Source organism: Odocoileus virginianus, chromosome 10 (genome assembly GCF_023699985.2).
Source record: "Odocoileus virginianus isolate 20LAN1187 ecotype Illinois chromosome 10, Ovbor_1.2, whole genome shotgun sequence".
Lineage (NCBI taxonomy): Eukaryota > Metazoa > Chordata > Mammalia > Artiodactyla > Cervidae > Odocoileus > Odocoileus virginianus.
This window is the reverse complement of record NC_069683.1, coordinates 23,014,935-23,040,914: the sequence shown is the minus strand read 5'-3', so window position 1 is coordinate 23,040,914 and position 25,980 is coordinate 23,014,935. Positions and strand designations below refer to the sequence as shown.

At 45.6% G+C, this 25,980-nt stretch overlaps 1 protein-coding gene and 1 pseudogene across 6 annotated transcripts in view; both read right to left on the bottom strand.

The window, feature by feature from the left end:
• PAMR1 (peptidase domain containing associated with muscle regeneration 1) overlaps positions 1-25,980 on the bottom strand; it is a 167,998-nt gene that overhangs the window by 27,800 nt on the left and 114,218 nt on the right. For all 6 annotated transcript variants that reach the window (XM_070473183.1, XM_070473185.1, XM_070473184.1 and 3 more), the window contains 4 exons: positions 20,844-20,972; positions 7,230-7,344; positions 3,245-3,462; positions 577-684 (listed from right to left, as the gene is read on the bottom strand). In XM_070473183.1, the coding sequence (XP_070329284.1) occupies positions 577-684; positions 3,245-3,462; positions 7,230-7,344; positions 20,844-20,972 (570 nt within the window). The remainder of the gene's footprint in view (positions 1-576; positions 685-3,244; positions 3,463-7,229; positions 7,345-20,843; positions 20,973-25,980) is intronic.
• LOC110150222 (proteasome subunit alpha type-2 pseudogene) lies at positions 13,676-14,547 on the bottom strand (annotated as a pseudogene).

Here is a 25,980-nt window from a genome sequence, read left to right as displayed (position 1 = left end):
ATGATTGTACTTTGTCATTCACTCAGGACACTCGAATATGAAAGAGTATGCTTTTAATAACTAGACATAGACAAAAATGCATAAACTAGGACTGTCCCTGGGGATCTGGGGCTCATAGTTATCCTACGTCTTTCCCGTCCTCAATGCAGGGCTTCAGATTGCACAGAAACACAATGAATGGTGCCCTGGAGCAGACTCCAAAATTCAGACCATGGGATGGAGAGGGAGTTCAGACTCTGGGCCTCAGAAGAGTGTATGATGGTAGCTTTCTACTGTTGACCCTTTCTCAGTGTTTGAGCTCTGGATACTATTTGAGGCCACTGAAGGCGTATCTTTCTAAGATAAGATCTTTCTAAGTGGTATTTGCAGGTGAGGGCAAACCTGGGTGGTTCCAGACATGCTGACTCAGAGGCAGCCCAGCCTTCTTGAGATCCACTCAATGGGAGAGTCCATGTTACCCGTCATCTTGGACAGGCCATGCAGACACCAGGGAACAACGCCCCCAGCAAGCTCCCCAGACCGTCTCCGTGCCAGCCCCGCGTGGCACCTTCATGCCCACTCCGCAGGCAAACTCACGGTTTTCACAGTGCTTTCCGGTGTAGCCCGCCAGGCAGGCACACTTGTACGATCCGGTGCTGTCGAGGAGGCAAGTGCCGTCGTGGAAACACGGGGACGAGGAACACGCTGTAAGAGAGAAGGCGATTTCTCTCAGTGCCTCTGTGCGGTGAGTCCCTTCATCCAAGCCCCGAGTCCTGACCACAGCGTCTCGCTTGTCTTGTAAAGTCTGCCTGCCATTTTTAAACTCCTTTTATTGAAATCATGTTACCACTGTTTCAAGACTGCCTAAAACAGCTACTCAGGAATCAAATGTTGCTGATGCTATTTGAGGTTTTCCAAGGCCCCAGAAGATGCTCCAGACACCTCTGGTCTAGGACAACACACACAAGTGCACCACACAATTAAAGCAGAAGCAAGCTTCACCCCTCCCATAGGGCTCCTATGGGGAGAGAGCAGGCTTGGGTAATACATCATCTTCTTTGCAAGGAAGCTCAGCATCCGGGGTACCGGGGGAAAGGAACCAGAAGACAATTTCATGACACTGGTGATAGGGTATTCAAGAACTTCCAAACAAGCATTCTATAAACAGTAGTCCATTGAGATGTTGAAAGTTAATGGTCTCAGATATGGTGGGGAAATGCTACTGGTGTTAAATGATAATTCACCAGGTTTCCCCACTGCAGAATTTCTCAGAACACTCCACGTTCGAATGTGCATTGTGAATTTCTATGAATGCACATAACATTCTACCTTTCACAGGCTTATTTGATCTGAAAGACTGCATTTCACAGAGTGTCCTGGGGACTATTTTTCTGCAGAGGACACTTTGGGAAACATAGTCTGCTAGTTACCCACTAACCCCACCTTCATTTACCCTGGTGTAGAAATACATGGCTGGGCCAAGTGCAGCAAGCCTGAATAAAGCGCTGGCTCTGTGGAAGCCGCTGGTAAGATACAAAGATGAACAGGAGAGCCAGTTCACCAGGACAAAGCTTTGTGAAGAAGAGTCGGCAGTGACTATAACCTGAAGCGTGATTGGGCAAGTGTCAGAAAAGAGAGAAAGTGCTAGAAGACATTCAGAAAAGGGCAAAGCCACAGCCCATTAGAACAAGGGAAAAGGTTTAACAGGGGAGGAGAAATCTGACAGGGCCTCCGGGGATGGGACACGACGTGCAGGAGTTGGGAGGTGGCTTTAGGCAGGGAATAAAGAGGGCAGGTGGGTCACACCAGGTGCCTGAGGAACAGGAAGAGCTCTATTTGACCACATAGACCAGAGCTCTCCAGGGGAGAGTGAGGAAGAGACCCTCCTGACCCTTCCCCCAGTCACAGGGTCACAAGCTGGTGAGCTGCCGCTGCCCCCAACTGCAGACTGCCATGAGCACCCCCAGATGGATCTCAGCCTCGGCTGGCAGGGTGGCGCCGAGGGGCAAGGACTGAGCCACAGGCCGACTACAGCACAGCAGCAGAGCCTCTAGAGCTCCCAGGCCCTGCAAGTCTGCATAGGAGACACCCGTCCTGGGAGGGAGCTAGCACACAGCTCATAGGAGCAACTGCTGGAGGCTCGGGCAGGGACGTTCTCAGGGGGACGAGGCGGAGAGGGCGGGGTGTCTGCTGGTCTTGCTGAACCGGCAAGGGTACAGAAAGACTGACTCCACTTCTGCCCACCTCCCTTCCTGAGACATCCGTATCAGACCTTCCATAAGGGAGCTTGAAAGGTCAAAAGGCCACTGCAATTTCCTAAATTCAGTTATTTGTTTCAAAAAATAAATACTTCAAGCTGGAGTTTATTTTGTAAAACCTGATGCAATCTCACCTCCAAGGAGTAAAAATGATCTGGGGTGATTCCTTAGCACTGAGCCCGTTGTTCATTTTGGCAAATGCTACTTCCTCATATGAACAGGACAGGAACTGAAGTCAGACGCAGGGTTCCTCATAAAGTGAGTGGCATTTCCCGGGTAGTGTCAGACTTTGAACAGTTATTTGAAAGATAACAAAGGAAGCTCAGGGCATGCCTGGGCTGGGCAGCTACTGAGGGTTTCCTCTGTACCAGACACTGCTCTTCACCTGTTCTGTCTCCCAGAGACTCCTTAACGGAGCAGGATCTAGGGTTACGCCCTTATTCAATAATTAGGAAACTCAGGCCCAGAACAGTAGAACTTGTCCAAGCCACATGGTTTAATTTGCTAGGGACCAAAGCTAACTCTCTTAACCATGAGAGCCCCTAATAGGAGCTCCAGAGCCAAACTGTGCAGATTTCCTAGTTCCATCTCCAGAGCTGTGCAACCACAGACAAGTGATCTGATCTATCTGTGCTACAGCAGCTTTGCAGGAGAAGTAATAATCCCTAGTTCTGGTTCTGGTGAGCATTTCTGAAATACCCCTTGCCATTTCTTTCTACCTTCTCAATGTGCAGGTTGTTTCTGAGAACCCAGCAGGTGGGGTTTTAACAAAGCTGGGCAGGAAGGAGAGGGATACACAGAAAGGAATGTTTATCTAGAGTGCAGCCATGAAAAGTGACATTTGGGAACTTCTCTGGAGGTCTAGTGGTTAAGAATCTGTGCTTCCACTGCAGGGGGCATGGATTCAATCCCTGGTCGGGGAGCTAAGATCCCGTGTGCCTCTGGGCATGGCCAAAAACTGAACATTAAAATAAAATAAAATCAATCGTTCTCTCTCTGGCCTTCACCTGTGATCTCCTCAAAGATGGCATGGAAGCCGTCAAAGTTCTTGGAGCCATCTGAGTGGAAGAGGATGTGGAGTGAGGAGCCCGTGCTTCGGATGGGAGCTGGCCGCTCGTTGCCACAGAAACGCTTGATGATCTGGCTGTCGCTGCTGTCACCGTCGCGGACCTCAACGTAGTCATACTGGCACATGTAATCAAACTCCAGGCTCAACATAACAATCCTGAAGGAGGAGAGGGTGACAGCAGTTAACAGATGAGGCCCCGAACAGTCTTTCCATCCCCCAACCCTGGGCAAGTTCAAGGCCAGATGATCAGCAGGCCTCCGCGAGAGAGGAGCTATTGCCCTGACCTGGTAGAACCATGGTCCTGGAGGACTTGAGAGCAGGTGCATTTCCTTCCCTGTGTGTAGGCAGATGTACTGTGTGCAGGTGTGTGGACATACATGCCAGGAGCAGGGGGCGCCACAGTCCATGCTGGGAATCTCTGCACACACCAGCTCCTCATTCAGGGGCACTTCTCACTCCCAGCCTGCACGGCTGGTTCCTTCCTAAACTCAGAGCTCAGCTAAAATATTCTCTCCTTAAAGAGGCTTCCCCGACAACTCTTTCTAAAGGAAAGCCCTTGTTTTCTTCATAATGTGTACAGACATTTTAATTTCTCATATTTATCTCCTTGATCTCATGAGTGTGTGTGTGCACACACGCATGCCCGTCTGCTTCCCTAGACTGCACATTCCTGGAGGGCAGGGTGTGACATCTGCCTTATTCCATCACTCTGCTTAATGCCTAACGCAGTGCCTGGCACATGGAGACAATAAACAAATGTTGAGAAGGTGACAGAACGGATACTTCAATTTTACAACTGGAGAGCGAGAGAGTGTATGTTATCTTAAAGACCAAGTAAAGGAAAAAACCCTGCATACTCTTCTGTCTGATGGAAGGATCAGAAGGTAATTATCCTCTTGGTAACAATAACTCATGCCCCAAAGAGTAGAAAAAGTATATCATATCAAGATTTCAGAATCGAAAGAGACATATCTTTGATTATTTCAAAGGGATCTTGGGTTTGGAAATAGTGGGGTGCAGCAGATCAAAAAAGCAGAAGATAAAACCCTAAGCTCCCATTTCTAACAGGTAAGAAAAGAGGCATACATACACCAAGGCAAGAGAGGAAAAGATAACTTGTCAGAAGATTCCCAAGGGAATGCCTGAGTATTCAGGGTCACAAAATGTACATCTGTATCTTCTTCCTCACATTCTGGAGAAGTGGGAATAGGCAGAAGAACTCAGAACTGCCACCTGAAACGTTCGGGCTAGTGCCACTTCTATCACCTTGGGTAAAAACTTCAAGTGCCAGAATTAGAGAACTATTGTAAATGCTCTTAAAGATATTATTTTAAAAAAAGAAATGATCACTGAGTATGACTAGTGTTTATTTTTCAGAAATTTTTATCACAAAACCTTTTGTAAGGCAGTGTAAGTCCTACTCATCATAATATGTGCAACATGCTATAGTAGCAAGGATCTGGTCACCACCAACTCACTGCCGGCCTTGAGCAATCACTTGCTTCTCTGGGCTTTGGTATCTTAATTTGAGAAGGGGGAGGATGTGGAGGGGGGAGCCAAGGACACCACCAAACCGAGATCACAGTTTTTTCTGAAAGTGAAACATGAGACACTGCAACCTGCATTGACCTTCACTCATGCATTCACTCATTCAACGCAGCTACGGCAGGTCCGCTCTGTGACAGACGCTGTTCCAGGTGCTGAAAGCACAGTAGCGTCCCTAGCAGACACAGTGCCTGCCCTCATGAGTTCTGATCTGGGGGACAGACAACAAGCAAGGAAACCAGAAAACAAGGGAATTCCAGAGAGTGCTAAGTCCTAAGAAAAATAGAGCAGGTAAGATCCCTGAGAGTGACTGGGAGGGTGAACTTTCTACATACACAGTCAAGGACATATCTGGGTAGACGCTTAACTGGTGCAATGGAGCCAGCCATGCACAGATCACAGGGAAGAGTGGTCCAGGCAGGAGAATCTGTAAGTACCAAGGCCCGAGGCAGTCATGAGCATCTTTGAGGAAGTGAAAGGAGGCAAGGAGGCCATGCCAGGCCATGCGCACCTGGGAGAATGGTATGAACGAAGGTCAGAGAGGAGAGCAGGAGACGTTCTGTATGGTGAGGAGCTTGGATTTTATTCCAAGCTTGAGAGAAACCACTGGAGGGTTTCACCAACAGAATAATAATTTGACACAGGATTTTAAAGGATCACTCCAGTCACTCTGAAGAGAGAAGACGGCAGAGCCAGCAAGAGTGGAGGCAGGGAAGCCAATTAGGCCACGAGAGAATCCAGGTAAGAGATGGTGGCAGTTCAAAGTAGAATTTTCGCAGTAGAGACAGTGGATAGACTTGAGATTATTTTACAGCTGAGTAAATAGATTCTGTGGTGACCTGGCTGTGGAAGGTGATGGAAAAGGGAACACCAGGGATGATGACCAGCTTTGGGGCCAAACACTAGGCTGCAGAGTATTTTTATCCTTATAATTATCCCTGGCCAGCAGGTCCAGGTTTGCAGGGAAGAAACCTATATATTTCTGTGCCTTCCTAGGACCCTTTCCTGGGTAGGGGATGTGCTTCTCAACCCCTCCAACATTTTGGATTTCTGGTTGGTGGAGCTGGGGAGGGGGAGCTGATTTCTTTTCCTCCTGGGTCTTGAAGAAGCTCTCCAGCGGTCTCTGAGGGGACCATTTGTCCTGGCCGCTGAGTTGCTGAAAAATTAGCCTGTGGCATCTGACACTGTCCTTATCACACTGGAAGATCCAGCCTGGAGCCCATTCAGCAGAATGGTGTAGCCTCTCACTTGCTCCTTGAACTTCCTCTGGGAAAGTTCATTTACTGAACCTTCATCCTAACCCCAGGACCTCAGGGAACAAGAAGACCAGGAACTAAAGGGTGGCTTTGATGAGGAGGGTTGGGAAAGGGACCTGAGTTCTGGACCCTCTCAATGTGGGGTACAGTGTTGCCCCCCCTGCATGACAGAATGCCATGTAGGAGTTGGCTGACATATGGCAACCAGTGGGCGCACCAATCCACCCAGAAAACACCGACTGGAAGCCTGTGCTTTAGAAGATTAGAGATTTCTATCACCGCCAACATCTCCACGAGTTAGAAAAGGGAAGAGCTAGGGGGACAATGTCCCTAAACGTCCTGGGGTGAGTGGGCCACTCTGCTTTTCTAAAGAGGAAGAGCAGAGGCGTCTGCCAGGAGAGAGGAGAACACTGCAGGCAGGGAGCAGTTCTCTCCACTTGTTTTACGCAGGAAGGGTCTATCGACCTGTCGTGTGCACCAATTCCTGTTCCAGGCTCCTGGATGCAGCCATGAACAGTTCTCACAAAAGAGGAAGCACTGGTGTTATTTATCTCTAGTTACAACTGGGCCCATGACATAAATAAAACATTTGGGTGGACCCCAAAGCTCGATAAGATGAAGGGCTTATCTTCCGCACAAATGAAAGAATCGGTTTACTGGTTGTGGAGGTGGCGGTTGGTTTCTGAGAACAGCAATGAAGGAAGCTGTGACAAGCATAAACCCCAGTGTAGAGTACAAAGTCCTTGAAGGTTAGACCTTATTTCCTCCCCTTCCATAGAATCCAGCCAGTACTAAGTGATTAGGTGACCTGGTCAAGATTATGGGTGGGCAGATTGCTCTCAGGGCTGTGTTCTGTCATACTGGTATCTTCCTTGGGTTATGGTCACCTGAGCCTCACTGTCTTTAGCCAGTGAGTGACAAGTATTTAATTGGTGGTAGTCTCACCCAGGCCTTATCCCACAAAATCACTAAGAGGTAAATGGAAAGGCTCTAATATACATTTTCTGCTTTCAAGAATAAAATATAGATGGTTAACCCTGATTACCAGGATCCAGGACCGTTGGTTTTGTTACTGCACTTCCTTAAAACTCAGGTTCCATAATTCTGACCCTAGCCCCTTACCTGAGTTGGATGATAAATCCAGGTTTGGCATGGATGGTCCATTCACAGTGAGCATTCAGGGGGTAGCTCTCCAACAAAATCTGACCCTTTGGAACACGTAGAACCTGGCCACATCCTGAGAAGAGAAGATTGAGGCATGGAAATTGGAGTCAACAGGAAAGAGATGGTAAAAGGTCTCAAAGCCTCTGATCTCACCCCACACCCCTGAAAACAGCATGGAGAAGGATATTTCTATTTCTCAAGCCCCTGGCGATATGCTCGGCAACTGGCAGTGAATTATTTATTCATTTCACCCAACAGCTTGAGAAGGGAAATAGCATCATTCCAGTTTTCCAGATGGAAAAACGGATAATCAGAGATTAAATAATTTGTCTAGCTATTAAGTGACAGAGCAGAGATTTAAAACCTAGCTGTATCTGAATGTGAAGTCCAAGCCACCCCCATTCTGCCTCTCTAAGACTACCACACACCAGCCTGCTGCCGCCACCTTACAAGGCTCAGAAAGTAGGCTCTTCCAGCAGCTCCACCTGGGACATTGTGGCCTTTGTTCAGCGTCTAAATTTACATAAGTCCCTTTGGTCTGTGTCCCCTGCACACCCTCTGCTCCACACATATAATCCCAAAGCAACCCCTCTTTACCTGCCTCCATCCAATTAGAAAATGTATGTGTTAATGTGTTCTATGAGCAATTATGTAATAGTGAAAGCATTACTTGCTCAGTTATGTCTGACTCTTTGTGACTCTATAGACTGTAGCCCACCAGGCTCCTCTGTCCATGGAATTCTCCAGGCCAGAATACTGGAGTGGGTAGCCATTCCATTCTCCAGGGGTTCTTTCTGACCCAAGGATGGAACCTGGGTCTTCTGCATTGCAGGGAGATTCTTTACCATCTGAGCCGCCAGGGAAGCACCTCTCTAATGCAAATACTAGAAGTGGGACATGAACTCCAACCAGTCGGACTGGATTAGATTTTCAATTTTTTTTCTAGCTCCCAAGACCACTTTTCCCCCCAAATTCTTATGAAGACCACCAATTTCATTTTTAAAAGTGAATCCAAGAGGGGCTCCTGGTTGAAGTAGAGGCTGGGACCCCAAGCCCTCCATCCTCACTATCACCTTGGTCCCCTGAGTTAGTTCCAAGGAATCCCCAAGATTTGAAAACTACTGAACAGAGTCTTTATTCAATTATATCACATCTTCTAGTGTTAAGATAAGCAGAGGCCTGTACCCTAGTTTTACAAGAGTTTGGGGGAAATGTCTTGAATTCGTGTTGTAGGAAAAAAAATTATCTTGGTCACGTAAATAAACTATATTTTCTGCCAGAGTTGGCAAACTATGATCCATGGGCCAAATCCAGCTCACTGCCTATATTTTAAATGAAGTTTTATTAGAACAGAGCCACATACATTTTTAATGCATTGTTTAAGGTTGGTTTCCAGACTTGAGTAGCTGCAAGACAAGACAGTAGAATCCACAAAAATGTAACTATTTACTACCTGCCCCTTTATAGGAAAAGTTTATTTAACCCTATTCTACACAGAACCCAGTTTGACATCATAAACTCCAGACTTTCAGTTATCTTTAATAACCTCCCCAAATAAATTCCCATGCTCAAAAGAAAAACATGAACATCAGTGGATGGTGCCTCATGGCAAGATGATGGTGGTAATATTTCTACAGTGGTAGGAATACAGCCCAAACTCTGTTTTCAACAAGCTGTGAGGTCTGAGGCGTGTGACTTTTGCAAAACTGACTGCTAGGTTGCCCAAGTTATCATCATTAGGATGTTTATTGCTTCTACTTCCACATTGGAAGCATCTCTCTCCACTTTCTAGGTGAGGCTCTTGATTTGGCCGGGTCTACATCATCTCTCTGCGATCCCCGTCTCCTCACAACCATCTTTTTTGCCCAACTTTCCATTCCCCACATAGCTGCCAAAATGAATGAATTAAACCACATTACTCTCTCGACTCGACCCTCCAAAGACTGTGTCCTGTACCTCACCTCCCCTCAGCATCCACGGCCCTGCCCTCTGTCCAGTCCCCACCACCACTCACCCAGTCCTCACGCTGAGCCAGCCACACGGTCCCCTTCCTGTCCCAACTCCAGGCCTCGCGCCCACCGCTCCCTTAACCTAGAAGGTCCATCCTCTTCCACATCGCCTTCCTTTGGGAATTAAGCTCCACGGCTGCTTCTTCAAAGAGGCCTTCCTGGACCACCCAGCTAAAGCGGACCTTCATATTTCTACAGTCACTGCCACTACTTGATTTTGTTTTCTTCATAATGCATATCACTGCTGGAGATTTTCTAACTTATTTGCTTACTCCCTTTGGTAGAGCTAGCACTCCTCTAGTCTGTCTGTACACCTAGAATGGAAACTGGCATAGGACACGTGCTCGATAAAGAGTTGTTGAATGAATGAATGATGACACTGTGACAGGCCAGGGACTGGCTGAATGGCTTACACACATTCTCTGGTTTAATCCTCACAAGAAAGCTAGGAGATAGCTGAGGCAGATGGAGAAATTGGTTTAGTTCTCCTTGGGGAGGGGGTGGATAGGAGAGAAAGGATTGAGGAGAAACTAGGCCTGGCAGGGTCCTGGTAGAGTATTTACTAATCACTGCCTTAATTTTACATTTTGCACATCTATAGATAGTTCCTAAGGGGATACACTACACACTGCTATTTAAAATGGACAACAAGGTCCTACTGTATACACAGGAAACTCTGCTCAATGGTGTGTGGCAGCCGGGATGGGAGGGGAGTCTGGGGGAGCGTGGACACCGGGATGTGTATGGCTGAGTTGCTCTGCTATGTGCCTGAAACTATCACAACATTGTTAACTGGCTATACTCCAATATAATATAAAAAGTTAAAAAAAGAAAGCTGGGAGAATGACATTTATCTCCCCATCACCCAGATGAGGAACCTTAAGGATGGGAAAAGTTAGGTGTTCCCATGGCCAGACAGCCAGGAGGTCGGAAGGTGGCAGATGACTGCTCTAAGTGTAGAAAGTGGTTGAGATGGGACATCAGAGTCCCCTGTCCATGTGAGTCTCAAGTTTAGAGTCACCGGCGGTGTGGCCTTGGGTGTGTTCCAGCATCTCTCAGAGCCTCACCAGACCTAAGCCAAATGGGAATGAAACTGGCACCCACCCCGTCCATTTTGTGAGACATGAATCGGATTATGCACACAGAAAGCCCTTAGCAGAAAAACCAGCAAATGTTAGCCGTTGCTAATTGGTGGCAGATCAGGGACTTGAATTTGAATCTGTCTAGTACCAGCGCTGGATCTCCGCTAGTACATGAACCTGTCTTAGGGTTTCCTGACCCAGCCTTCTCCCGCACCATTCTGAAGCAGCAAAATTTCCCACCCCCATCCCCAAATACATTGAATCTTTGCCCGCCCCGCCCCCCGCAACTATTGGAAATGCATGTGCCTTCTTCCTGCACACCTCACACTCCTCATCGCCCCCATCCGCCCATCTGCTGCCCGGCTACGGAAGTGATACCCTGAGTGTGAGAGACAAAAAAAGAAACCTTCCTGCACAGCCTCCGCATCCCCCCCCCCCGCACCCCCCCCCCCCCCGGGACTGACAGCTTCCCCGCCACTAGGTGTTAAGTCCCAGCTCCGCAGCAAACCTCCCGCAGGGACCCCAAGTTAGAACCGGCAGCAGATGCTGCCAGCCAGCTTCTGGTTTCCTCCCTGGAACCAGACAGCAGTGCCACAGATCCTCTCTCCCCATCTCAGATCCGGCGGAGCCTGCAGGCTTTGGCCAGCCCCAGGGTCTCATGATGCCTGGGGAGTACTCAGAGCCCCACGCCTTCCCGGGTGCTGGCCCCTGGCCACATGGAATGCAAGACCACTGGGTCCTGGAGACCAGAGGCTGTCCTTCAGAAATAGCCAGGATCCCCAACCACACGCAGCAGCCGTGTCCTTCATGATTTTCCCTTCTCACTCCAGAGGGGAGGGCAGAGGAGACCTCAAGAGGGGTGCAAGTTCCAAGCAGCTAGAGACACAGAGGCCACTTCCCATGCTTGCGGGGAGCGCAGTTAGTGGGCATCGGGAGAAGGAGAAGGCACCCCATGTCCTCCTCACACCAAGGGGCTCCTTCAGCCCCCGTCTCACTCCCACCCTCACGGGGAGTCCGAGGACCCGGGTGCAGGGCAGACTCACTGCACCCGCTGTCCAGGGCAGAACACTGAACACAGCCAAGTGTCCCCGCCAAGGAAGTGCGGCTGGCCAACCAAGCAGGTGGTCCTGGGTCTGAAAGACGGGAGTGGCAAGGCCCGGACGACGTGCTCGGGTTCCCTGACCATGTCTGGCTGCAGGGGAAGAGGTGTGCGTGTGTGTGCGTGCGTGCCCGGAATTTTGCCAGCCACGCCAGACTGGCCCTTGGGATCTCAAATCCTGGACTCATCTCCAACCCTGCGCCCTCCCCTATCCTTCCCCCTTGCTACAAACAGGAGAAAGCTGAATAGACTCTGCTTCGACAGAGCTGAAAGGAAATCTTCATGAATTTCCACACTAGAACGAGAGCTGGAAGCTTCCCAACAGCAGTGAACACCCCCAGCATTCTGACAAGTGTCCCTATCTCCAGCTGGGGGAGAAAGCAGGGAGGGGTGCTTCTGAAAAGCAGTGGGTCTTTTTTTTTTTTTAATCTTTCCTCTTGGCTGGGGGCAAGGAGGACCAGAGAAAGAATTCTGATAGCTTCTTCTTTTTTTTTTTTGGCCATGCTCCACGACTTACAGAATCTTAGCTGCCTGACCAGGAATTGACCCACACTCTCAGCAGTGAAAGCCTGGAGTCCTAACCACTGACGCATGCGTGTGTGGACATGCTAAGTCACTTCAGCCACATCTGACTCTGTGTGACCCTGTGGACTGTAGCCCCCCAGGTTCCTCTGTCCAGGGGATTCTCCAGGCAAGAATACTGGAGTGGGTGGCCATGCTCTCCTCCAGGGGATCTTCCCAACCCAGAGGTCGAACCCATGTCTCTTAGGTCTCCTGTATTGGCAAGCAGGCTCTTTAAACATAAGCGCCACCTGGGAAGCCCCTGGAAGCCAGACCAGGTCCTAATCTCAGTTCAGACTTTTCCTAGCTGTGTGACGAGTTCTTCCGATTTTCCAAGCTGAGCTTCCCTCATTTGGAAATAACAGGAGCACCTACAACCATGCTGTTGTTGCTGATTTATTATTTAAGGATTAAATGAGATAGTTACTGTATGTGAGGCATTTAGCAAAGTGCCTGGCACACATAAACAACAAATGGCAACTAACACTGTCATTTCTCAAGTCTTGTCTGAATCTGAGACACAAATTTGGCAAAAGAATCACAGGTGACAGCTCAGGTTCTGACCCACTGCTCCAGGTCTCCTAAGAGCCTCTTTACATCATTGGCTAAAGCTCTGAAGCCTTTAGGCCCAGGAGCCTAGACAGGGAAGGCAGAACAAAAGCCTGGATGATGACATAGGAATGACCCCCACACCAGACCGGGAGCAGGAAGGACGCTGATACCGTCCGTGTGATCTGGTTCATCCTACCCGGACCTGCTCAGCCCTCCGACAGGCACCTGGAGTGAGGACCTCAAGGGCCTCTCACTTCAAGAAGCGGCTTAGTACAGAGGAAGAGGGACTGGACTCGGGCCCAGCTTCTGAACTGGCATCTTGGCTCTGCCGCTGAACAGCAGGAGGACAGCTAGCGGTAAAGTGGTTCTGCCTCTCTGTGCCTCGATGCCCTCTCCTGTAAAAGGCTGTGAGGACGAATGGTTCGTATGTGAAGGTACTCAGCAATGTCTGGTTCATGGTAAGTGCTAAGTGATAGCTTCTACCAGGGGCTCACGTCTTCATTAGGTCTCTAGAAATGACTTCATGGCTCACCCTGTGATCCGGCCTATAATTCCAATCAATCTAATACCTTACAATGGTTGCTTAAGTGTGTGTCTCCTCCATGACACAGTTCCGTGAAAGCAGGGATCTCTGTCTGTCTTGCTCACCTTTATATGCATGAAATATGTGCCTAATTAATTACTAACTGAATGAATGATTCTGCCAAATTAAGTCAAGCCTCTTCCTGCCCAATCAAACCATTTCTGAAGCTTCCTCCCAATCCCGTACCAAATGGTCTATCCATTCAGTTGAAACAGTTGTCCAGCAAAAATACCATTTACCACTTTGTTGCAAAAAGGTTTTTCTCCCCCAGATTCATCACAGTCTTCACAAAAAAAGCATACACTGAGATAACCCTGATGATCCAACTCAAAAGTCGAGGACTGGGCTAGAGCAGCATAAAAAATTAGACAACTAAATATTTTCTTTTTTCTCTGTGCTTCAGTTTGGTTGATTTTTACCAACCTGTATTTAAATTCCCTGATCCTGTCTTCCATTGTGATCAATCAGCTGTTAATCCCTTCTGATGATTTTTATTTTTTTAATTTAAGATTTATTATGATTTATAAGTCTCATTTTAAAAACATCAGTCCATCAAACCGTGTAGAAATAAGTATGCAAAAAGTCTGCAAAACAAAACATACTTTAAACATATTTAAGTAGAGAAGTTATCTGAAATTCTGCATTTTCAGTCACTTCATTATTTGCATTATTATGTAATGGCAGCCAAATAATCCTTAACTTCAGTTGGGGCAAGTCTCCTAAATCTGGCTTCATTGCAGATTCCAACTTCTATATTATCTTCTGTCATCTGCCCTTCAAAGCTTTCCTCTAGGGTTAATACGGCTGTATGAATGGCATCTTCAAGTTCCAGATCTTCATTATATCTTTTCTCAAGGAAAGTTTTCCCATTCACATAGTTCTTTCCCATTGCTATGGCTTTCCAGGCAAAGTAAGCTCCAGATGGATCTGACCGAAATAAATACGGCCGTCCCTCATTCCAACCACAGATAAGTAAAGAAACTCCAAATGGGCGAACACCACCTGACTGGGTGTATTCCTGCGTCACGGAAGCTGCTCTCTGGACCAGCTGAGCTGTGGGAATAGGTTCTTGGTAAATGAGATCGTACTGTTGAGCTAGTTTTCGAGCTCTGGACACAAGTACCCTGTAATCTGGGCCCATGTCACTATACACCAAACCTATATGCTTGGTGATTGGCTCCACTTTGTGGACACGTCGCTCATCATACAGAATGGATGTCTGTTTCTTCTCAGTTGCCAAGACCACGCCATTTGCAGCTTTAATTCCCACTGAAGGAGCCCCTCCAGCTACAGCAGCCAAAGCGTATTCTATCTGGACAAGTTTACCAGACGGGCTGAATGCAGTCAGCAAAAAGCTGTAACCACGCTCTGCCATCTTTACCCAAAGACCCGCTTCTGGTGAATTTTTAATTTCAAATATTATAATGTGTTCAGTTCTGGGATTTCTTTTTGGTTCTTATTAATGCTTTCTAAATCTATTCTCAATTTTCTCATCTCTTCATCCATTATAATTAATTACCTTTTCCTGTAGATCCTTTACTATATTCATTTTAAAATTATTTAAAACTCCTTGTCTGAAAATTCTAATATTTGATCCTATGTGGTTTGTTTCTCTCGACTGATCTTTCTCTTGACTATTGGTCCTATTCTCTTCTTGCTTATTCACAACAGAAAAGACATATTTTCTTTTGATTGGTAATATCTTTTCCTTTATTAGGCAGGTAGAATGAGGTACTGATCAATTTGATCAAATCAGGAAGTAAACTGGTTTGGGCTAGAACTGAGGCTATAATCCCTCTAGAAGCATCTTGAAAGTCAAGCAGTGGGAACCTTAGAAAACTTATTTTTGATTTTCAACACTCCCCCTGCCCAACTTCCTGCACTTCCATGACTGTAAGGTCAGGAATCTTTGAGCCTATGAGACCATGAGACTCTGAGAGCTGGAAAATGACAACAACATGCCAAGATCTTTGGCTTTCTAGCCTCACCCCCAGCCTCTGCTTGCTCAGCAAGATTTCACTAACGAGAATTCTCAGTGGATAGGGTAATCTTTGGTTGGGGATCTTTTTTAGATGTAAGTTCAATAGGCCAGCCCACAGGTTCATCCCAAATCTGGCTGGCCCCTCCTCCTTCTCAGGCAGGCCTTCACCTGCCCTGCCCTGACCTCAGTAGCTGGCCTCAGGTAAGACATATTCTGGATCACTCACTCTCCTAGGAAGAGCTCTTTCCTATGGAGTTTAGATTCTTTTAGGTTCTGTGTTCATAGATGTGTGATGGCTTTAAAGTAAATTCTGAATTTTCTTTGATTTTCAGAGTGATTTCTTGCTTTTGAACAGGAAGGAAGGCCTTTTTCATGTCCCTCTCCACCCAAACCAGAAGTTGAGCAATAATCAATGAGTTCTTTAATAACATAAAATCTTCTGCGAAAGTGCAAACATTAATTCTCTGAATCAAGAACCTCAGCACATAAAGTAGGAAATGCTACTCACCACACATACGTTACTTGTCCTGGAAAGTAGCCTCCTCATGTGCCTGTGTTTAGTTGTCTGACTCTTTGCGACCCATGGACTGCAGCCCGCCAGGCTCCTCCATCCACGGAATTCCCTGGGCAAGAATACTGGAGTGGGCTGCCATTTCCTACTCCAGAGGATCTTCCCGACCCAGGGATCAAGCCCATATCTCTTGCATCTCCTGCGTTGGCAGATGCATTCTTTACCACTGGGGCCATCTGGGAAACCCTAATCTCCTCATGGCCAGCATATACCCTCTTGTTTCTTAGGGAGTTCTATTTTATTATTTTTCCTCTGTGGCCCCACATTGATTTCCTTCCCAACAAAGAAAAGAGAAAGGGCACCCTTCAAGGCTCTGATTTAGTAATAATACAAATAGCAGCTACCAGTTTTCAAGCACTTACTATGTACCAGACTCCCTAGTAAGGAATTTCATAGATAGCACTTCATTTAACCCTCTCATTAATCCCTCATTAAATCCTCTGATGGGGCACTGTTATTTCCCCCATTTTGTAAATGAAGAAGCTGAGATTTACAAAGATTGGGTAACGCTGCTAGAGTCACAGAAGGAGTCATGCAACAGATGAAAACCCAGGTCCTACAGATTAAAAGCCTGGTTTCAAGCCCAGCTATTAACCACCACATGATACCATCCTCATTTGTACCCAGCTGAGCACTGTTCCTTTCCTGGAGGTGTCAGGATACAAAAGCCCAGACTTCCATGAGCCGGTTTTCTGTAACTCCACCCAGGCGACTCTATTCTTCCCCAGCAGTACAGCTCCAGAGATTAGTAAATCAGTGGATTTACTAGGGTTACACCATAAAAAAATTAGGGTTAATAAATCCACTGATTTGTGGGCACACTGGTTTGTGGGCCTTTTCTCTCCCTCCCCCTCCTTCCCTCCTTCCTTCTTTCTCTTTCTCTCTCTTTTCCTCCCTCCTTCTCCTTTTCTCCTTCTCTTCCTGTCTCCCTCTCTCTCTCCTTCTCATTTACTCTCAGTCATTCCTGGCTGTGACTCAAGGACCAGCCAGCACAAATCATGCTCCTCTCTGATATTCCAACCCCACATTTTTGGTCAACACTGATGGCCCGTTCCTCTGCTCCTCTGTGTCTATCTACAATGTGACTAAGGAAATAAAAAGTACTATGGGCCTATTAAACTCTCCCCATAAACTCTCTCTCATCTCCTAACCTTCCTACCTCCCCGAGACCCTTCAAGTGTTGGCATCATTTTAGCGCTACCTAGAAGCTGACATCCAGGAGGCTCTCAGGCACTCTCCTGCTCATCTCATTGAGTGGCTTAGGAACTTGGTCTGAAGGCCAAGTTAAATAAACTTCACTCTGGAAGTCTGCAGAGTGGTTCCACTTAAGAACTCAACTTTCCAGTTTAAGAAGCTTTGAAAGGACGCCTTGATTTTAACCTTAGAGATCAGTGCCTATCATTGCCAGTGCCAGATCACAGTTCCTAAATATCATTCCCCACAAAAGGAACCAGGATTGGAGAAATAGCTGGTTCCAGGACTTGTACATAAACAATCAAGGTGAGCTTGAAATACTGAGGGGGTGGGGGCAGTGCCAAGAAGCAAGGCAGTGCTCACAGAATGATGCAGTGAACTCATTTTAAAGGGACTCTGGCAGCCAATTCTGGGATAATTTAAGCACCAAAATAGGACGATAAGATTAAGGGGGAAAAAAATGAAAATTCATGAGCTCACAGTACAGAAAAAGAGAGAGAAGACAAATGTGGAAAAATTATAATAACAGGTGAATCCAGGTAAAGAATGAATGTAGTATTCTTTCAACTCTGTGTATTTAAAGCTTATCAAAATAAAAAGTTGAAGAAAGAAGATATCATTCCTCTGAATATTCTGCAATTACTAAAGCAATCTTTCCTGGCCAGGAAAATGTGAAGAAAGTTTTCCCCTGGGTTCAGTGACCTCCAGCCCTTCTCCGGTTCTCTTGCTTAATGTAACGTCAATGGTTATGAACGAATCGATCACATAATGGATGTTAAGACTGTAAAGAGTTGGGTTAAAACCATCTGTGACAAGCATTGTCAAGGACAGTGAGCAAATAAAGGTGCTACCACGTCTGCTGAGTACTGAAAGGTCTATAACTAAAATATAAACAAGTGTTATCCTTTCTGGCATTTGCCTGGCACTCCTTTCTTCTAAGGTTCTACGTGGCACTCAGGAAAAAGTGCCACAATGGTGTTCAGCAAGAAGCCCTCCTCCTCCAGAATTAAATGATCTGAAAGGATCACTTGGGCGCCATCTACTGGGCAAATGCTTGCACTGCCACATGGCTCCAGGACTGTGCCCCAGCCTGTACAGACCACCCACGTGTTCAGCTGCCCCTTCACAGAGGCAGGCAGCAGCCTGCCCAGCACCAGGCAGACAGTCAACAAATACTGAAATGAATGACTTCCGCCTGTGAATTCCCCTTACATTTATTTAGTATGAGCTGTAGGTGATGAGAACCCAATAACATCATATTGATGTCTTCTTCCGGTCAAGTCCTGTTTCTACGAACGTATTGTAAACTCACGGAGGGTTCCCTGTTTCCTCTGGTGAGCTGCCTAGTGAACCATAAGAAATGCTCTCTTTGTGTATGTGGCTGTGATCAGGTAAACATACGCTGTATGGAATGAGGCTTTCACCATGGAATTGAACAAGCTTAACTGAACCAACACAGAATGGAATAGGAGTGTGATCATTGTTTTGTTCGTTTCATAGCATTGACCATATTCTTTTTGTCTTTCTTCTCTGAATTTCAGGTTCTAAAATGGCAGTGACTACATCTGTCTTGCTCATCATTGCACATAGAAGCATTCTTTCGAGAAATATTTTTTGGAATGCATTGTTGTTTGTTGTTCAGCTGCTAAATTGTGTCCAGCTCTTAGCAGCACCCTGGCTGCAGCACGCCAGGTTTCTCTGTCCTTCAATATTTTTTAATGGATGGGTAGACTTATTCATTACTTCCTTTTAATGAATGGGGGCATGCATGCTCCACTTTGCCTGCCTTGTGGTGGTGACCCATTGCCATGAGCCAATTCTGCTGTCCTTGAACAAGTTTGATCCTACACCTGGACACCATCACCAATCCAGACCAAACAGACCTACACAGTCAGTGGTTAAACCGAGGCTAAACCCAAGACTCAACCAACAGGTACTATTTATTTGGACAGGATACAGCTACAGGATTTCTTTGGGAAAATGTAGTCCTCTGTCTTTGACTTCCTGCATGCAAATATTCTTCCCCTTCTCTGTCCTGTCCTCTAAAGAAACTCACTCACAGTGTTGAGGGTATTATTCAGGAAATATTTGTATCCTTTCCTTTGAGATGGAATATACTCTCATACTTGGCTGATCTGTGGCTCAGCCATGTGACGTCCTTAGAATATGAGTGAGTGTGATGAGAGCAGAGGCCATGAATGTGGCCGTGTGTTTGGCTTGACTGCCTGTGCTTCTGTGACCCACTCAAAGCAGATTACATCCCAAACTGCCGCTGTGGTCTGAGCTCCGAGCTCCAGAGTTCAACCCAGGCCAACCCAGCTGACACCAGTTAAACCCCAGCCAACTCACAGACACATGATAGAGAAAGATACACATCTATCCTTTTGAGGTTGACTCTTCTGCAGCAAAAACTGCCCAGTACATATGAACACACTATCACTACCACGTTGTGAAGGCTTTAACTTAGAAATCTACTCTCGGACCTCAATACCTCTTTCATCTACGTGTTCCGTGGCTTTATTACCACTAAGCCTGCTTTTCCCTCTCATCGGCACCTCCAATCTCTATTTTCTCTACCAGGTTCATTTTGGTTTTGTGTCTTGCCCACACTGGACCCCTGGACAGTCACATCTCTGCCAACTCTTAGGTCAACCACACGACTGCTTTTATTCACCTCTGCTGGAGTTTGTGATGGACAGGGAGACCTGGCGTGCTGCGATTCATGGGATCGCAAAGAGTCGGACACGACTGAGTGACTGAACTGAACTGACCCTGCTGCTGGTGAGCATCACCCACCTGTCCAGGCTGCATCACCTACATATTAGTTCCAGCTTCCACTGGGTCCTCGGCCATGCTTCGGCATGCTCTGACTTTTTGGTAGCGGGCACATTTCCCCATTCATCAGGTAGCTCTCCCAAAATTTTGGTACTCTCAAGCCTCAGCTTCCCTTCTACTCTGCTATCATTAGAGAATTGCTATGCTGCTTTGCAGAGAAAACAGAGCTACAGGAATTCATCAATAGGAGGTAGGTGAGAACAAGGGGTCTGAAATCACACAGGCCCCTAAACCACACAGACTTAGGTGTCTTAGGTATTTTCCTTACCCTTTGCCCTAGACTCTTGCGTTTTTGCTACATGTTTGATCAGGCAAGAAATACCAATAACACTCCATCCTCTATTTCTGTGGACTGGAAATATCGTTCGTAAGAGTAAAATTAATGAGACTCTAAAACCATCCTGATTGCTTCTAATTTAAATGGGGAATATGTAAAATAGGCTTAACAAAATAATAACAGTTTATACATTGCTCCAGATCCTGCCTCTCAGAGTGATATTCACCACTGGGTTGCTGCATGGGAGAATCTTAAACTGGGAGACAGTTTAGATTTCCACTCCATTTTCAAAGGATTATTGACACAGCGGGGAGCACTAATAAAGATTAAGCAATTCTTGGAGATCAAGCAGAACCCAGAAAGAATCCCTTTCCTGGGACAAATGGCATGCTGACAATTTGATGTGGGTTCCAAGAATTGAACTCAGGATTCAAGAAGTTTTCCAATAGGAATTCATATTTAAAATGCACTACAGACTTAGCATTTTTGAAGGCTTATTCACTACCAGCTGACCAATGACAGCACGCAGTTGCTTCTGGAATGGACATGAGGCATGCTTGTGTGCGGAGTGCCTTGGCTTCATTCAAGAGAGAGGGGAAGATTTAAGAGGATACAGAAACCTCCCGTGGCCAATTCCAAACAGATGTCCACAATCCACACCCAGCAGAAGGAAACACATCTTTGTTTCTTATAGTCTTACCTAGAAAGTCTCCTGGTCACAAGTTTTCCAGAACTCAAATTGTCCAACAAGATAAACCTTAGTCCACGGCCAGGTGAGACTTTAAAGGAGCCTGCACTAGAGATGGGGCTAGGTCAGGGGCTACTCACGCATGCAGTCTCCTCCGTACCAGCCCGCACGGCACTCTGCACAGTAGATGCCCTTCACGTAGAAGTCGTCCAGGGTACCCCCCCAGGAGCCGTTTCGGCACGTCTTGCAGTTTTCAAAGATGGTGCAACCTGAAACATTGCCAAGCAGAAGGGTGTTCAATTAAGCACATGCAGGTTCTGATGGGCTGCACGAGAAACTGTGGACTTTGCCAGGATCTTGTCTTACCTAAGAGCATCTGGATTTAGAAAGGTGCCCTTAGGAAAAAATGCTCATCCCTAGGAAGATGCTAGAGTCACCAGCATTCAGACTGAGGAGTTTAGGGGATGGTCTGAACCATCTTCCAGGTTAGCAGCTGATGGCTTGTTTTAAAAAAATTTAGCTTTTGGTCTTCATTATGAACTTCAATTTTCAATAAAATACAATGCTATTTAAACTTATTTTTAATCATTACATTTTACAAAGCAAATAATATTGATGAAAATACCTCCAAATCGAAGACTGACAGCAAATGCTTACTATTACATTAAAACCAAACCTAAATTACATTGTCTGTGCTGAAGGAGAAACCTCTTGCTGGTTGTAAATTTTTCACATCTTTTACAAGGATGTCCTATCTCATGTATCATCAGTAACCTGAAAAGTATTATGAGATACTGAAAATATTTAGTAATAACCTTCCAGATTGATTTCACATTTTGGTTTCAGTTCATAATTTTTAAAAAAGTCAACATTGAGATAATTCAGATGCTATAAAATTTACTCTTTTAAAGTGTACAATTCAGTGGGTTTTAGCATATTCACAGAGTTGGGTAACCATCACCACTATCTAAATGTAGGATATTTCATCACCTCCCCCCTACAAAGGACCCCATACTTATTAGCAGTCACTCCCTTCCCCTGTCCCTGATCCCTGGCAACTAGTAATCTACCAGTCATTTCACATACATGGAAGAATGCAACGCATGACCTTTCTTGTCTGGCTTTTTTCATTAGTGGCTGATGCTTTAATGCAAAATGAAACAACCTGTAGTGAAAGGCAGAATACATCAATACAGGGTATTTTTTTCTCTTTATAAAAGTATCACATATTGATTGTGGAATATTAAGAAGATTTGAACACGCAAAAAGAATTCAATTGAAAACACCTAAAATTCCATTACCCAGAGAAAATCATCTGTAATACTCTCCTTCTGTATATACACAAACATTTTTTAAAAATTAGGCTTATATTATACATTGCACATTCTGTTTTACTTTTTGATTTAATAAAAATAGTAAACACCTTCCCATTCCATTCAATACCTTAAATGTCATATACTCCTATAGCCAGAGTGTGCTATTAATAGCCTTAGTGCCTATTAACGGGCTCACCTTGGAAGGTGTCAGGCTGCCCCCGGATCAGAAGACCACACCGGAGTGGACTGAGCAGACCTCAGTCAAGGGTTATTTTTAAAACATGGCCTCCTGAGAGGTGGGGGACATTGAGGAAAGGTAGAGATAATTCAACCCCGCTCATCAAAACAGAGCGCTGAGTTCTGGCTCCCCCATTCAGGGTCCAGCTGTGTGTCCTTGAGCAAACTGCTTGAGTTCTCTGTGCCTCAATGTTCCCATCTGTAAACCTGGGGTTAAAAAATGTACTTAGCTCAAAAAGTTGATTTAAAAATTAATCTCACACCCATATAGGGCCTGGCACATAGCAAGTACCCCCCAAGTATGAACTATTATTATTACTCTGCATTCCCATACTTCCACTTACTTGGCTTATCCCCACCATAGCATTTGGCATGCTCAATTTTAACTGTCTTCTATCTGTTTTCCTATATAGACTGAAGTCAGGGACTGCATCTTATTCAACATTATATCTCCCCACACTTAATATAGTATGTGGCATGTAGTAAGTGTTCCAGAAATATTATATGAGATTTGAGAGAATGAATAAATGGATAAGTGGACAGATGGAGAGATGAATGAACTGCTAATCCAGGATTCTGAACTGTTTGAGATAACCAGCATTTCCTTGAGCTGATAGCATATTTTTTTCTTTGGCTAAAATTAGGTTTTCATTGGCCCACAGTGCATATATGCAGTGTACACATGTGTGATGTCTGTGAGAGAGACTTGTAGCTCTCTCTGCATACCATTCTGCCTTTGCTCCCTTCTTCCAGGGCTTGCTTCTTCCAACCAGAAAAGAATTGCTAATACGACTCATCAGAGTTCATATGGCCCACAACTGGGTCCCAGGGGGACTACTGTGTCTTTTAAAGGCCATCTTCACCCATGTGTCACATTCCCATCTGATTCCTTCCCCGCTGCACCACCGAGGAGGTCAATGGACTCCATCTGCCTTCGATGACCCTGCCAACTCTCTCCCCAGGTCATTAGGGGCAAGCCATTAAAAACCAGTTTGGTGATTAAGATGAGCAAGGCTATGTTAAAAAGACACCAAGCAGCTCACAGAACTGCCCGAATGGTAAGAGAACCAAGGTCAGAGCTAACAGCCTAGAAATGCACTAAAAGACAGAGCCAACTTGCTCCATGAGGGCCCCGGTACTGCTGGACGTCAGCACCACCATCCCCACCCCTGGGCCTCCCAGGTGGCACAGTGGTAAAGCATCTGCCTGCCAATGCAGGAGATATCAGAGACGCGGGTTCGATCCCCGGGTCAGGAAGATCCCTTGGAAGAGGGAATGGCAACCCACTTCAGTATCCTTGCCCGGAAAATCCCCATGGACAGAGGAACCTGGCAGGCTACAGTCCATGGGGTCACAAAAAGTTGGACATGACTGAGCACACACACCCACGTGGCACCACCAGGCCCCTGGACATTGATCCTCATGCAATTACTGCCATCACAGGAGAAAGAATAATTGTCCATCATGATGACAAAAGTGATAGAAATTCTAAAACCAGGCAGAGATCCCGGTTCTCACCTTTGAGACGGACAAAATTCCAAAATGACACATTCTGTTGCAAGACTTCGGGAAAAGAATACTCTCATGGATGGCTGCTGTAAACGCAAAATGCATGGAGGAGAATTTGGCAAAGGCTGGAAAATGACATATGCACCTCCCTTTGACTCAGCAATCCTTCTTCCAGGAGCCTATCCCAGAGATATGCTGCAAAAATACTAGCTGATATATGCCTGAGGCTATTCACTACAGTAGTATTTATAACAGCAAAAAGCTAGAAACAATCCAAATACTCATAAACTATGGTAATCCACAGTTTATGATGCACAATGCACTTATGTGCAACTGTAAAAAGAAGTGGGAAAAAATGGCTTTATACTGTCAGTGAGCAACCTCCAGCATATATTGTTAAGAGAGAAAAAAGCAAGGTAGTCAGCAGTATTTATGGCATGCTGTCTTTTGTGCATGAAGGGGAAAGACACATAAATGCATACACAGATTTGCTTCTATTGTCAAATATAAACCTACCTACATATCAAGCAAGTAGGTTTCAAGTAGGTGGTATAACACCATAGATAAAAGAACTACAAATGACTTTAAAACATAGTATTTTGACTCTATAACCTAATGAGATATATTCTAAGGTGAATAAAAACCATAAGCATCAGTGCTTTTATTACTAACACCTATAATGCTCTAGTGTGGCTTTGTACAAATTTAATAAAAAGTGAGTAAGTGATTGGTTTAGTATTATTAGGACACAGGATTTTCACCACAAAAAAAAAGACATACAAATACATAATCCAAGGTGTTAATTAACAACCTTGGAATGTTACATTTGAACTTGAGTAGCAGTAAAAACATTTAAAAAATGCACATTTCCCAGTTCTAGACACTTAAGAAAACAAACAAAACCCTGTAGCAATGACAGTCCAACACAAGGAACACCTCAGGTGAGCAAATCATGGTCTCAAACCAGAGTTCCTTGGAAAAATGGCTGATTCCAGATCTGGGGCAAAAAACAGACAAGAAGAAATCAAGAAGTCTTCAGAATCAGTGTGGTCATGCCAGATGAACACGGAACCCATTATCATAAGATGGGATGTGTGCATTAAAATAAATAATGACTGAAACGGATTAAACCACATAAATAAATAAAAATGCCTGAGTTCATAAAGACACTCACACACACACAGAGAAACCTCTTTGATCACCGATAGGGACTGCTGGAACATCAATTCACTATTTTTGAAAATAAAATTATTAAAAAAGTCTTTCTCTAGTTCTTTTTTTCAGGGTACCCATATGGTTAGTGTGGAACAGCTCTTCACTACTCAGTTGAGAAGACCCTTCCTAGCATCAGTTAAGGTAGGTGCCTTCTGTGTTGATGTAATAAGTTGTTGGGTGCAGGTGTGGCAGATATTGATGGCCTTCTATAAGATGCAATATGAAGCATACAACACTCCTATGATGTTCCCTTACTTACCCCATGACCTCATGCCATCTCGTAAAGCCAAAGCCACCCCCCGCCCCCCACTGCCACACAACAGTAATTGTTAGCCTTTTGAAAGTATTGAAAGTTCAGACTTCTGTACCTCTGCCAAGGACCTCTAGTCAGGAGACCCTGACTTAGCGCTCGGATTTTCCTTAGAAAATCTAGAGGCACTGCTCAACTATTTCTCTGCAAACCCTACTCAGGATCAGGGAATTGGAACAACGGGTTTCTTTTCTGGATCAAATGTGCAAGGGTCATGCTGAGGTCATTTCTATTTTAAAGTTCAGCATTACTCTTTTCCAAGAAGGAAGATGGTTTAGACGTAACACCTGTATACTTGAGCCCTGTTTTCTCTCCTCTTCTATTACTTTCCCCAAAAGAAAGCTCCTGGTAGTAATGAGCATCATTCTCTGTGTTTGTAAAAGAAGGGGAGAGGCAGAAATGGGAGAAGTTCCCAAAGCCTATTTTTGACATTCTTTTAGTCTTCAGTGTAAGGAAAGTGTATTTGAAATTCTCTACATCCTCTGTTTGAGCAGGCCTAGAAGGGAAAAGGACTCACAAGGCAGCAGATATGAAAGCACCAAGAAACCATTCAGTGAGCTGCTAATCACACCAGAAGCACATTAAGAGGGAAACTCAGTGTCCACACGGCTCTCAGCAGACAGGCACTTCAGCGAAGGAAAATCACTGTCTCCTCTGTGGTGGGGGCCGGGGAAGCGGGGGTTTGGGGGA